General features: G+C 38.5%; 2 protein-coding genes across 11 annotated transcripts in view; one reads left to right on the plus strand and one right to left on the minus strand.

The window, feature by feature from the left end:
• Nucleotides 1–1,090, plus strand: part of LOC106882832 (WD repeat-containing protein 25) — a 7,684-nt gene extending 6,594 nt beyond the window's left edge. For all 3 annotated transcript variants that reach the window (XM_052976738.1, XM_014933618.2, XM_014933619.2), the window contains one exon: nucleotides 486–1,090. In XM_052976738.1, coding sequence (XP_052832698.1) covers nucleotides 486–707 — 222 coding nt within the window. In that variant the 3' untranslated portion in view covers nucleotides 708–1,090. The remainder of the gene's footprint in view (nucleotides 1–485) is intronic.
• A 307-nt stretch (nucleotides 1,091–1,397) lies between these two features.
• Nucleotides 1,398–13,638, minus strand: part of LOC106882833 (interferon regulatory factor 2) — a 24,635-nt gene continuing 12,394 nt past the window's right edge. For 3 of the 8 annotated variants that reach the window (XM_014933621.2, XM_052976739.1, XM_052976746.1), the window contains exons 2-10: nucleotides 12,807–13,012; nucleotides 11,376–11,531; nucleotides 10,204–10,256; nucleotides 8,767–8,857; nucleotides 7,985–8,020; nucleotides 7,181–7,207; nucleotides 6,213–6,256; nucleotides 5,232–5,267; nucleotides 1,398–1,615 (exon numbers count right to left, since the gene is read on the minus strand). In XM_014933621.2, coding sequence (XP_014789107.1) covers nucleotides 1,550–1,615; nucleotides 5,232–5,267; nucleotides 6,213–6,256; nucleotides 7,181–7,207; nucleotides 7,985–8,020; nucleotides 8,767–8,857; nucleotides 10,204–10,256; nucleotides 11,376–11,531; nucleotides 12,807–13,011 — 714 coding nt within the window. In that variant the 5' untranslated portion in view covers nucleotide 13,012 and the 3' untranslated portion in view covers nucleotides 1,398–1,549. Of the gene's footprint in view, nucleotides 1,616–4,124; nucleotides 4,188–5,219; nucleotides 5,268–6,212; nucleotides 6,257–7,180; nucleotides 7,208–7,984; nucleotides 8,021–8,766; nucleotides 8,858–10,203; nucleotides 10,257–11,375; nucleotides 11,532–12,806; nucleotides 13,013–13,638 lie in introns of all 8 variants that reach the window. The other 5 variants (XM_052976743.1, XM_052976740.1, XM_052976744.1 and 2 more) reach the window with 5 other exon arrangements.

Below are 13,638 nucleotides of genomic sequence, written 5' to 3' on the forward strand. Positions count from 1 at the left end.
TAGCTCAATTCCAGTATTTGACTGGTACTTAATTTATTGACCCCGAAAGGATGAGAGGCAAAGTCAACCTTGGTGGAATTTGATCTCAGAACGTAAAGACAGCCGAAATACCACTAAGCATTTTGCTCGGCATGCTAATGAGTCTGTCAGCTCACCCCCTTAAACCTGTTAATTTTATTCAATATATTCCCCCCTCAGATTCGCATGGTCAACTAAAGTGATGCAGAGAGGCAGGTTGCATTCTTTCGCCCATTCTCTAAACTGTGGTTGAGTGAAAACGTGACCCATCGAACTGTAGCACTTATGGAGACCTGCTTGCTCGCTCACCCGTTGGTCATTGGAATATTTCAATAGTCTGGTGACTGTGACCTTTGTAAACAGCTCACAGAGATACGACAAAAGGGTTGAGGGCAAGTATTTTTGTAGCCCTTCTTCATTGCACAGATATTATAGAAATATCATAGAATTTTTTCTTTCTTTTGCAGTTGTTGGGTTACAAGATTGGTTTTGACATATCCTTTGATGGTCGGTATGTAAGTAGTGGCAGTTCAGATGGTAAGGTTTATACTTACCACTTTTATAATGGTTTAATGATGCAGTGTCTTGAGACTGGATTCTCTGTAACCATAGACGTTGCTTACCATCCCGTTTTGCCCAGCACCCTGGCATGTTGCAGTCTGGACGGTGAGATACAAATTTGGCACTGAGCAGGACAAACCCTTGCATCTTCGTCTTCTTTTATCTGATACTTGTTTCAGTCACTGGACTGTGGCCAGGCTGGAGTATCACTTTGAAGGATCTAGTCCAGGAACAGACAACCTTTTTTTTTCAAGAAGCAGGCCACATCCAACCATAGGAAATTTGTCTCAACAAATTTCATCTGACCCAGGCAAACATGGAAAAATCTGCAAAAACAGTCACAGAAGTCTGGTGCAAGTTCCTGTCGCACCCATGCCAGCATTGGTGAGGATGTTATCTCCTGGTTTAAAGATCTCGAAAATGCAAATGTTCATTTTTAGAAACACATTGTAAGGCAGGTGTGAGGGGCTTAACCCAGCTTGTTTGAACATAAAACCAGTTAAATATTTCAGCTGGATATGGCCGAGTTCAATGCTAATAGGTTAAAAGCTGATGATGGATGGTGATACCATTTACCAATATAATGGCTCTGCTGAAGTAGAGCGCTTTGAAACCGAGCACAGGAGACTGCATGAAAAGAAATTATGTCGTCCTAAACTTCACCAAAGATATTCTTCAGAGTCACTTTCAGTAGCCACAGTGCTACATGTTCTGCCTGTCTCGCATTGGCCATGTCACCCATGTCCACTCCCATGGGAAACTTGGATCGACGTTTGATGGGCTGTCAAAAGCAAAAGAAATAGCTCCAAACACATGGATCAATTCCAACCAAGGATCAACAAGTTTTTTTTTTTTTTTAATTATTTCAGACAATACAAAAGAGGAGATGGAGGAGAAAGAGCAGAAAAAATGATATGAATTTACAAGTTCAAAAGTCATTTGATAGTTTATATACATAGGAGACAATCCTTTATCTGAGAAGTGTAAAATTCCCAATATCAGTATAGTCCAGTAAATTGTGGTTCTCAATTTCTTCCTGAAAACGAGAGAAACAAAAGAAGGAATTAGTAATTTGGTATTGACAAGGATTGCTGTACAGATTAACTGATAATATGCTTAGGTTTAAACCTAATCAAGGTCATCATTCCTAATCTAGGAGACCTACAAAAAAGCTTTCCAGCCATGCCAACCACTTCAGTTTTTTTTTGTGGTTTGTTTAAAGTTAGGATATCTTCTGGAGTGACATTATCTAAATGTATCTGTCCTTCCTTGAAGATTGATTTGAGGGGGGATTTTGACTTATTTCCAGCATGTGGAGCAACCATTTCGAATGCTGTTGGTGGCAGTGGTGGTCCTGATGCTGTAACTGATGTGCTTTTAATGGTTTATCATGAGTAATGACAATATATTCATGATTGATGATGGTGGTGGCTTTGGAATGGAGATAACGAAGGAAGGTTAAGGGGTAAAAATGAGGACATGTGGCCGAGAAGTGGAAAAAATGCGAAAGAAAGGAGCAAGTTTTATAGGAGAGGAAGAGTAACATTAAAAGGAAGAAAAGACCTTTTTGTCTATTCTATTTGTTATTAGACTCCGGCCATGCTGGAGCACTGCCTCAAAGACTGAATTAACCCAGAACTTATACTATCAGTCTCTTTTGCTGACCTGCTAGGTTACAGGGACATAAGCACACATATACGATGGGCTTCTTTTAGTTTCCATCAACCAAATCCACACATAAGGTTTTGGTAAGCCTGAGGCTTATAGTATGAGACACTTGGCCAAGGTGCCATGCAGTAGGACTGAACCTGGAACCTTGTGATTGGGAGCAAGCTTCTTACCACAAGTCACACTTATGCCTATTTGCTGTATTTAATAAATTCACAAAAGCAGTGACTAATGCTACACTGTTTTTATAGTATGGCAAATGCAGCTTTTGGCTGGACAACGGTCATTTACTGAGTGCCTGCCAGACAGACCTTGACCAATCAGGTGTATGATGCTTTGGGAAAAGTAAAATTATTTTTCCGTAATTGTTAGGAAGAGCATTGAGATGTAGAAACCATGTCAAGTCAGACTGGGGTCTGGTGCAGCCCCTCAGCTTACCAGCCCTGGTCAAACCGTCCAACCCATGCCAGCATGGACAACGGAAGTTAAGGATGGTGAATTGCATTTACATATTCAGGGTGCGGTCTTCCATGTCACAAAATACGGTGCCCCACAGAGAACACTTAAATACCATTTCCTCAGAAGCAATAAAATATGAAGGATTCAATTGGAGCAGAGACTACAAAGGTTTTTAACTTGGGGGTTGAAGACCAGCAAATTTGATAGGGATGGTGGGGATGTCTTAAAGTGGACCCACTGACCCTAATACTTGATGGTACTTAATCTTATCAAACCCCTAAAACAGGATGAAAGACCAAATTCATTTTGGTGGGATTTGAATTTGGAATGTAAAGAGTCACAACAAATTCTGTAATTCATTTTATTCCAACACTTGAACCATTCTGCCAAATTGCCGACCCTGATAAAGAAACAGTTATGCCCATTTAGTCCCTTATTTAGTGTCTACTGCAATGTTGTACAAGAAACACAACAGATGTAACTATAAAACGGTTTCATTATCTAATAAATTGAATATATTTAAAAAAACTTCAGAAACAGCTCAAGAGCTACGGTTGGAATTCTGTTTGCCACTTTGGAATCCTCCGCATAGCAGGTTTTACTGAATTTGCTTCGCGGGAAGAGCTATTCTAGAGCACGTTCTGCCTCGTCTTCGAAACGCCTAGTTTAGAATAGAGGCAGCTGATGAAAGAAAAGTTCCATATGTGGTTTGTTTTCCTATGTATTCATTCTGTTGTCTGTAAAAAAGTTTGTTTTTTGTGCTTTGTTTATGTTCCCGTTCCTTTTTTTTGTCCACATTTTTTTGACGTCCTGTACCTGGATATGCATCTATATATACATGTAGATGTAGGTATGTACATATATGTATGTATATATGCATATGCTCACATATTTGTATTATATATATATATATATATATATATATATGCGAGTGTGTGTATGTATGTGCTTATATAGATATATGTATATATATATATGTGTGTGTATACATATATGTATGTGTTATATATATGTGTATGCATGCATGTATATATGTGTGTATATACAATTTGAATGTATATCAGTATGTTATGTAAATATCTGTGTATGTATACGCCTATATATAGGTGTATACAGATATCTGTCCACATTGTAAGATGACTCGGTCAAACACGTAATACAATCAGTCTGGCCTCCAATTACAAAATCAGTGAAATTGAATCGTCATCATCATCATCATCATCATCATTACTATTAAGGTGGTAAGCTGGCAGAATCGTTAGCACGCCGGGCAAACGCTTAGCAGTAATTTGACTGTCTTTATGTTCCGAGTTCAAATTCCACCAAGGGTGACTTTGCCTTTCATCCTGTCAGCTTCGTTAAATAATCACCATTCTTCAACATCCAATGTCCACACTAGAATGGGCTAAAATACGTACCATTCGAGCGCTGGGCTTGATACAATCACCTAGTCCCTTCTGCTAAAATTTCGGGCCTTGTGTCTACGGTAGAAAGAATTATTATCATTATTTTTATTATTACTATTTGATATTTATTTTATTAAAGGCAGCGAGATAGCAGAAGTGTTAGCACATTGGATGAAATGCTTAGCAAAATTTTGCCTGTTGCTACATTCCGAGTTCAAATCCCACTGAATTCAAATTACCTTTCATTCTTTTGGAGGGGGGGGGGATAAATTAAGTACCAGTGAAACACTGGGGCCGATATAATCGACTCAACCCCTCCCCACAAAGTCGCTGCCCTTGTGGCAAAATTTGAAACCCTTATTATTATTATTTAAGTACTGGTTGAACAGTGGGGTCAATGTAATCGACTTAAGCCCACCCCAAAAATTTAAGGTCTTGTGCCAGTAGTAGAAAAGATAATTATTATTATTTTGAAGGTGGAGCAGGCAGAATCGTTAGCATGCCAGACAAAATACTTAGTGGTATTTCACCTGTCACAACATTGTGAGTTCAAATCCCACTGAGGTCGACTTTGATCCATTCAGGGTCGATATATTAAGTACCAGTAAAACACTGGGGGTCGATGCAATCGATTATCCCCCTCCCCCCAAATTTCAGGCCTTGTGCCTATAGTAGAAAGGATTATTATTATTATTATTTTATTATCATTATTGGTTCATTACTATCTTAAATAATTATTCTGTTATTATTACTGTTATATTAATATCATTTTTTTTTTTACTCTTTTCCAATGTCCAATTTCTGTGCCAGCATGGGCTGGATGGTTTGTCAGGGCCTCATTAGGTTAGAGAACTCCCTTGTGCCCCTATGTCCGCTTTGACATAGTTTCTGTGGCTGGATGTCAGAGTTTATTGGTTGCATTTTTTTTGTTTTTGTTTCATGGCCCTGGCACATGGCAAGATGACCATGCAAGACCCAAAAGATCCCTTTCAACTGAGTGGCGGATACAGTAGAGAAGGAGGAGGAGGCAACTTTGTGTTAGGATATGAGAGATTAAAATTATGTAAGAAGGGACCAGAATAGGTGTTTTTATTGTCAAGGACCTACATGGTTACTCACATTACAGAAGAGAGGGTGGAAGTATCCGGGCTGCAGCTGGAAAAGAAGACAAAATAGCTATGAGGTATCAAACTGGACCCTCGAGGTAGAAGTTGATTAGAAGTGAACGGGGGGACAGAATGAGTTGCAAGAGGAACTGGTTAGAGATAAGGGAACGAGTGAAGAGTTAAGGGGAGTTAGGGAGGAGTTATGACTGATGATGATGATGATGGATTGCAGGTGGTTGTAGCGAATGATCGACAAGGGTGGAGGAGTGGTCGATGATAAATATGCATTGGACAGAGGTTGGGGAAGAGTAGGTAGTGACTGGCAGATTGGGTAGGATTGAGGAGTTGAACTTTTTCATTGTCAGCATGATTAATTAATAAAATCAATATAGTGGTAAAAGTTGCATTTCAGTTGTCCTTCAACATCTCCCTGTTAAGGGAGAAGACCCTACCTTTCATTGATTTACAGTTGATAAAATGTGAAATAGGACAAAGTACCAAGTATGTAAAGACAAGAAAATGTCAAAGACCATCAGCTTGTGCACAATGAAGTTTAGCTTTGGCACCAGCACTTGCCGGCCCTGCTTGTGTAGAAAGGATTTACTCTCCCTAACAGTTACAATGGCAAGGGTTCCTGTTGATCTGATTTAATGGAAGAGCCTGCCTGTGAAATTAACATGCAAGTGGCTGAGTACTCTACAGACATGCAAATCCTTTAACGTGGTTCTCAGGAAGATCCAGCATGACACAGAATGTGACAAAGCTGACCCCCTTTGAATTACTGGTACAATTCATTTTTGCCAGCTGAGTGGACTGGAGCAATAAAGTGAAAAATAAAGCGTCTTGCTCAAGGCCACAAAGTATCACTGGGAATTGAACTCACGACCTTCCGATCGTGAGCCGAATGCCCTAACCACTAATCAGTGCACCTTTACTAGGAAGAGTAATAAAATTAAATATGGCGCATAGAAGATGGTGAAGAGAGAAAGCTTACCACTTGATATCCCATCATTGTGTTGAAAATCTGTTGGGCACTTCCTGAAAAAACAGAAAAAAATAAATAAATAAACTAAGATGCAAACCTTTAACAAGATACTTTAGATTCCTAATTAGTAAAAGAGATAATTATCTTTCATTAACTTTTATGTAAAATCAATTTTTTTCTTTATGTAAAAATTTCAAATTTTGACATGCCTGTGTTCAGTAATAATGATGATGGTGCTTCGTGCTGCAAGGGCTGTGAAAAAATTACATTCTCTGTTGCACTTTTGACCCTGGTAAATCATCATCATCATCATTCAATATTGGCATGGGTTGGATGGTTCCACCAGAACTGCTAAGTTGGAAAAATGCAATTATTTCAGCTGTTTGCTTTGGTATGGTTTCTACAGCTGGATATGCTTCCCAACGCCAACCATTTTTCAGTGTGTACTGGGTGCTTTTTATACGGCACCAGTAGCAGAAAAGTCACCAAATAACTTTTAAACTTTCAAGAATATTCCTCCCACCTCATCAGGGGTGGGGGAACAAAAATTGAAAAGAGCCGTGTGCAGTCATCCGTAACAAAATAACCAATCTTCGTTATTTTCCATTTTGATTACAAAATATGCTCATTTATAACCATTATGTGATGTCAAGACAAGGAGACGCACACAAGCTTTTTTCAGTTTTTTTTTATCTGCCAAAAAATACTTGCTCAAGGTGCTGTGCAGTGGGACTGAACCAGGAAACATGATCGGGAAGCAACCTTTTCTCATTATACACCTGTAATTACTCCTATCTCCAAATCAGACCAATTTGGTTAATTTGAACCTAAGACATAATAAACTGGCTGTCCATTTATTCCAACTTTCTTGTGTGTGAAGTAGGGGGTGAAGATGAAGGAATGGAATATCTAAGTATTTGTCCAAGCCAAGGTAAAAAAAAGATCTTTGTTGTAAATTTTGCAACAAGAATACGTACCATCTTCTGTTTTAAGTTGTGGAATTTCTGCAAAACAGGAAAGAAAAAAAATATAATTAAAATAAAGAAAAACAGAAAAGAAAAAAAAGCAATACATATAATAATTTTATGATTTGAGAAACTTTGATTTCAGAAATTCTAATTCGCGAAACTCGACAGACCTTCTCTCCTTCCCACTCTGGTCATTCAGAAACTTCTGCTGCATAAAATAAAAATTTAGTATCTTTTATCTTTTACTGGTTTCAGCCATTAGACTGTGGCCATGCTGGAGCACTGCTTTGAAAGAATTTAGTCAGATTGACCCCAGTACTCTGTTGGTCTCTTTTGCCAAACTGTTAGGTTATGGGGATGTGAACACACCAACACCGGTTGTCAAGCAGGGATTCTTTCAGTTTCCATCTACAAAACCCACTCACAAGGCTTCGGTTGAATGACATGTACTGCTATAGTCAGACTGGTGACCAGAGGAGTTAGGTAATGCCTCAGTTCAGGGAACAAAACCATTATTTCAAGACTGCGAGTACAACACCCTAATCATTAAGCCGGGTGCCCTCGCAATGCAGTATTCATTCCTATTGCATGGCACCATAGGCAAGTAAATGAATATGGCAGATGAAAACTGTATGGAAGCCCTTCAATAAATCCCCCACTGTCAAGAACATAGCCAATATTACATTAGAGAGAGAAATTAAATTCCCAGATATACAGTGTACATGCATGTAGCCAGCTAGCAAGACTATATTCAAATGCACAGATTAACTGGCAAGTGAAGGGATCAACAGAAATCCAAAATCAAATTCTTACCGTATGTTCTGTAGCAAACGCCGCCACTTTGTTGATCTGAAGTAACAAAAACAAAAAGTTAAATTAGAAATTAGAGAGTTAATTAGAGTCTAGTCAGGTTCCACGTAAAACAGGTAAAATATTTGGGCTAAATATGGCCTGTTCAAATGCTAAAGGGTTACGGTGGTCAACTGGCGGAATCACCAGTATGTTATACATAGCAACATTTCATCCATCTTTTTTATTCAAATTTGGTTGTTAAAAGTCAACCTTACATTTCAACCTTTCAGGGTCAAAGAAATAAGGACCAGCTGAGACACTTCTCTGTTGTTTTTAGTCATTAGACTGAGACCATGCTGGAGCATTACCTTGAAGGTTTTCTAGATGAATAAATAAACCCCAGTATTCTTTATTTGTTTTTTAAAGCTTGGTCTCTCCATTGATCTCATTTGCTGAACTGCTAATTTATAGGATGTAAATCCAACAATAGTGGTCAAGCACTGGAGGGACAGACAGACAGACACACACACACAGAGGCTTTTGAGTTCTATTAATCCTTCATGTACCGAGTCCACACACACACATGATGGGCTTCTTTCAGTTTCCGTCTACCAAATCTGCTCACAAAGTTTTTGGTCAGCCTGAAACTGTAGTAGAAGACACTTGCCCAAGATGCCAGACAGTCAGAATGACCCTGGAACCATGGGGTTGGGCAGCAAACTTCATACAACACAGACATACCATCCATCAAGTATCATATTGAATTTACAGAGAAGTAAACAAAAGGCCAGCAGGGAATTTACCATGAAATTGTGATACAAGATGACATTCTTCATCGCTTGATGTGAAACTTTCTCTTTTTGGTGAACTCATGTCACTGGACTCTGAAAAACTCTAATATAAAAAAAAAATTAAAAAAAGAAATAGGATAAGATTAATGGATTCTGTTGAAATTTTGAAGAATTCTAATTGATTACCTAATAACATGTTCGAAAATATAAGGACACAGATTGTGTCGTATAGCCAGCTGGAGACAATGTTTCCTGGGGCTAAATTACAGCAACATTCGTCCTAAACCAGGACTTCCCCGTTATGTTGGCAAATAATCTTTACTCTACAACATTAGTAATATTACTAATACAATCATGCAGGACATAAACTATTATAACCCAACCAGTTTTCTTAAAAGTTAATGATTGCAACTCTGTCATCGAAACGATTCAACTGGTTAATTTATATTGCTTGGGACAACCTTGAAGTTAATTGTCTCCTCTATCTATTGTGTGTGTGAATGTATGCATATATAATGTGTATTTGTTTGTATATGCATATGTATATATATGTCTGTGAACACCTTTGAATGCAGTGTATGCCAGAAGGTTTGCAAATCCAACGGAGGCCTCAAAAGACATTTTAAGATCCACAAAGATCAGAACTTGACTGCAGCTCTTGATGGCCCAGATCGGATATGCAGTCTATGTGGGTGTCTTTTCAGAACATTGTCTGGTTTAAAAAGCCACATCAGACGCCATGATGGTGCTAAGGTTTAAGGTACAGGAGGGTGTCAAACTCTGTATGACTTCACCTTTCGAGGTCGATGTAATCGACTCATCCTCTCCCCCAAAATGGCTGCCCTTGGTGACAAAATTTTAAACCATTTTTATTATTATTAAGGTGACAAACTGGCAGAATCATTAACAGACAAAATGCTTAGTGGTATTTCTTCCGATTCTTTACATTTGAAGTTCTAATTCTGTCAAGGTCAAACGTCATTCATCCTTTTAAGGATGATAAAATAAGTATCGGTTAAATACTGGGCTGATGCAATCGACCAGCACGTTCCTCTTAATTTCAGGTTTTATACTCATTTGGAGAGAAAGGATTATTAATAATGGGAGCTGACAGGATCGTTAGCATGCCAGACATTAATGACATTTTGTCTGCCTTTGTCTTTGAAGTCTCAAGTTCAAATCCTGCTGAAGTAAACTTTTCCTTTCGTCCATTAGGGGTCACTGAAATAAGTACCAGTTGCGTACTGGGGTCGATGTAATCGACTTGCCCCCTCCCTTAAAATTTCAGGCTTTCTGCCTATAGCAGGAAAGATTATTTATTGTCCCTATAACAAGTTCATATTCATGTGAGGAATATAATTGGATGGACATGGCTGGAGTGTCTTTGATCATCGGTTTTTTTTTCTCAATCAGGAACTGACTGGTTGACCAAAATACATCAATGCTTACCTTTAAAGAATCTTCATCAGAATGTTCTTGGTGTTTGGAGCGTTTTCGTTTGTCTACAATAAACAAAAGACAGACTTTTGTACATTGTATAAATTTAATTATGCAAATATAAATTTGACTGACAATTATTGCTGGAAGTACTCGGAATGCACCAATTGTCTTTTGTCAGTTAATCCATTAATCCACTTCAAAGGCCATATATGACCCAAATATTCTTCAAACCAGCCAGATCTGGCTTCTCACACCTACCCAACAATGCCATTCTAAAAATAATCTTGAAGCTACGAGATAAAGTAACATGAATAAATAATTATCCTATCTGACAGAACAATCTGTCAAATATCAATGGATTTGGAATGACCTGTACTACTATATAGTCAGACTGGTGACCAGTGTTGTTAGGCAGGTGGTAAGGGTGTCTTCATGGAGCTAATGTTTTGCCATTTTTGTCATCACAGTTTGAACTGGTGCACACAGACTGCTTGCTGTGAAAGCATATTATTTCGTTTGTCCTTCAGATGACCAGTTTATCAGCTTCATTCTTTGTGGGCTTCAGCTTATTGAGCCAATTTTGGCATGAAACCTGCAGCTAAGGTGGTGTTACATAATAGCAAAGTCAGGGCCTGATCTGTCAAGAACACATACACAACACTTCTTTTTCAAGTTTCTGTCAACCAAACCTCAAACCAACTGATAGGGGTTTGGTTAGCTCAGGCCCCTACAGCAGAAGGTGCCTAAATCTATATTCTATTATCAAGACTGCAAAATTGTTTTAGCAACACCATATAGAAAAATTAATAATATTGAAGCATGGGAAGTTTTTAACCAAAATGTATTCTACTGGGTTGGTGCATAATTATTGCAGCTTTTTTTGTCAACAAATTATATTCAACAAAAAGAAAAACAATATTTAACAAAAATATCTTTAAATGACGGTCTGACCGTCTGCCAAGCAAATGGGAAGCAGTAATTGGAGTGGACGGTGAACATGCTCCGGAATAATCATTTAAAGATATTTTTGTTACATGTTATTGTTTTTGTTGAATAAAATTCGTTGAAAAAAAGCCGCAATAATTACGCCCCAGCCTAATACATTAAAAATGTAGAAAATGTTAGGTGCTGTTTTCCATCAACAGGGTTTGAAGAGTTTTTACATTTCTAACAATACTCACGCTCGTCTTTAAATTGGTAAACTTTGAAAGCATTTAAACCACTTTTTCTACTGTCTTTTTTCAGTTCTTCGCAATCGGGTAAACTGTTTAGCGCACATCGAAAAGTGGCTTTGTAGCGTTTTGTGTTTGGGTTTCCTAGTGTTTGGTTATATTTGCCTGAAAAGCAGATTTATATCAGATGTAAAAACATGTCCCCACAAAAGCTTTCATATCTAATATAATGTGTCGAGATAACATTTGACAGAGAGGGCTTCTTTTGTATGGTCAACCAGTGGTCTTCCATAAAGTAGCTGTTATTTAGCAGATTAGCATACTTTTCAAGATGGTGCCCCAGCATGGCCAGTCTAATGACTGAAACAAGTAAAAGTAAACTGGGTAACATGCTTAGCTGCATTTCTTCCAGTTTAAATGTTCCAAGTTCAAATTGTACTGAGGTCAACTTGGTGTTTTATCATTTCAGGGTCAACTAAACAAGTACCAGTTAAACACTGGGGGTCAATGTAATCCATCACTAAGGATTTTGTTCAGTCTACTAACAATTCGGCCAGCTTGCAGAATTATAATAATAATAATAATCCTTTCTGCTACAGGTACAAGGCCTGAAATTTGTGGGGAGGGGCACTAGTCGGTTAGATCAACCCAGGTTTTATTTGTACTTAATTTATAGATCCAGAAATGGTGCAAGGTGATGTCCACCTTGGCAGAATTTGAACTCGGGCTGTAGTAGCAGATGAAATATATCCTTAAGCATTTTGCCCAATATGCTAGCAATTCTGCCAGGTCGTTGCCGGAAGAGAAGAAATGCAATAATGTTGGTAGAAGAGTTAAAATGTCAGCCAATACACATCTCTCTCTCTCCATTTTCAGTTCTATTTTGGAATAATCTTGTTGAATACAAGAAACACACTGAGTTGATTCCACTAATTCCCCTTCAAACTTGCAAATTAATGTTAATCTTAAGATACCATTATCATCGTCGTCATCATCAAGTGAAGGCACATGGCTCAGTGGTTAGAGCATCGTGCTTATGATCGCGAGGTTGTGAGTTCGATTCCTGGACCGGGCTGTGTGTTGTGTTCTTGAGCAAGACACTTTATTTCAAGTTGTTCCTGTTCACTCATCTGTAGAAATGAGTTGCGACGTCGCTGGGGCCAAGCTGTATCGGCCCCTTTGCCTTTCCCCTGGATAACATCGGTGGCACAGAGAGGGGCAGCTGGCATGGATGGGCAACTGCTGGTCTTCCATAAAACAACCTTGCCCGGACTTGTGCCTGGGAGGGTAACTTTCTAGGTGCAATCCTAGGGTCATTCATGACCGAGGGGGGCTGCCCCTTCATTGTCATCATTAAGGCACTTCAGCCATCACCATCATTGTTTCTTTTTAACATATACTTTACCAAGGGTTGGATGGGAGTAAGACAAAAGAACTCACCTCCGTGTTCTGCCCACTTCACAAACAGATCAGCATCGTCTACTTTCCAGGTCTGACGAGATCCGTGCTTCCAAGGAATCCGGAATATTTGTTTACTCTTGTCCATCCACTCTAGGCCTGGAATACTTTTATTGTCCAATAAATTGGTCAACCAATCTCTCATTCGGATCTTCATTATTGGTTTTCTTCTTTTGTAACTGGACATTCTGAATTTAAAAAAATAAAACAGAAATAAAATTAAATGTTTCAACAATGAAATTAGGTGACGGGGGTGGGGTGGGGGTGGAAGGGAGTTGTAAATCGATTACATTGCCCACCCTTGCTTGACCGGTATTTATTTTACTGACCAAAAGGTTGAATGATAAAGGGAAAAATCCACCTTGGCAGCATTTGAACTTTAGAACATGGAAATGAATGAAAGCTGATCAGGTAACGATTTTGCCAGCTCACTACCATAATAATAATAATGATAATAATAACAATAATAGTAGCAGTAGTAGTAGTAGTAATCTTTGCTGTAGACACAAGGCCGGCAATTTGTGGTGAGGGGATCAGTCAATTACATCGACCCCAGTACCCAACTGGTACTCAATTTATTGACCCCAAAAGGATGAAAGGCAAAGTTAACCTCGGCAGAATTTGAACTCAGAATGTAAGGATGGATCAAATCCTGCTAAACAACAGGATTTACAATCCTTCCTGAAAGAACTTTTACCCTTAAAATTTTAGTTTAAAAAAAAAAAAAATTCCCACCACCAAATCCACGTTTTCCCCTCCTTCCCCATGCAGTAATAATAATTATTTCCACACTCCAGCATATAATTAAATAAAT

This window comes from Octopus bimaculoides, chromosome 25 (assembly GCF_001194135.2).
Source record: "Octopus bimaculoides isolate UCB-OBI-ISO-001 chromosome 25, ASM119413v2, whole genome shotgun sequence".
NCBI classification, from domain to species: domain Eukaryota; kingdom Metazoa; phylum Mollusca; class Cephalopoda; order Octopoda; family Octopodidae; genus Octopus; species Octopus bimaculoides.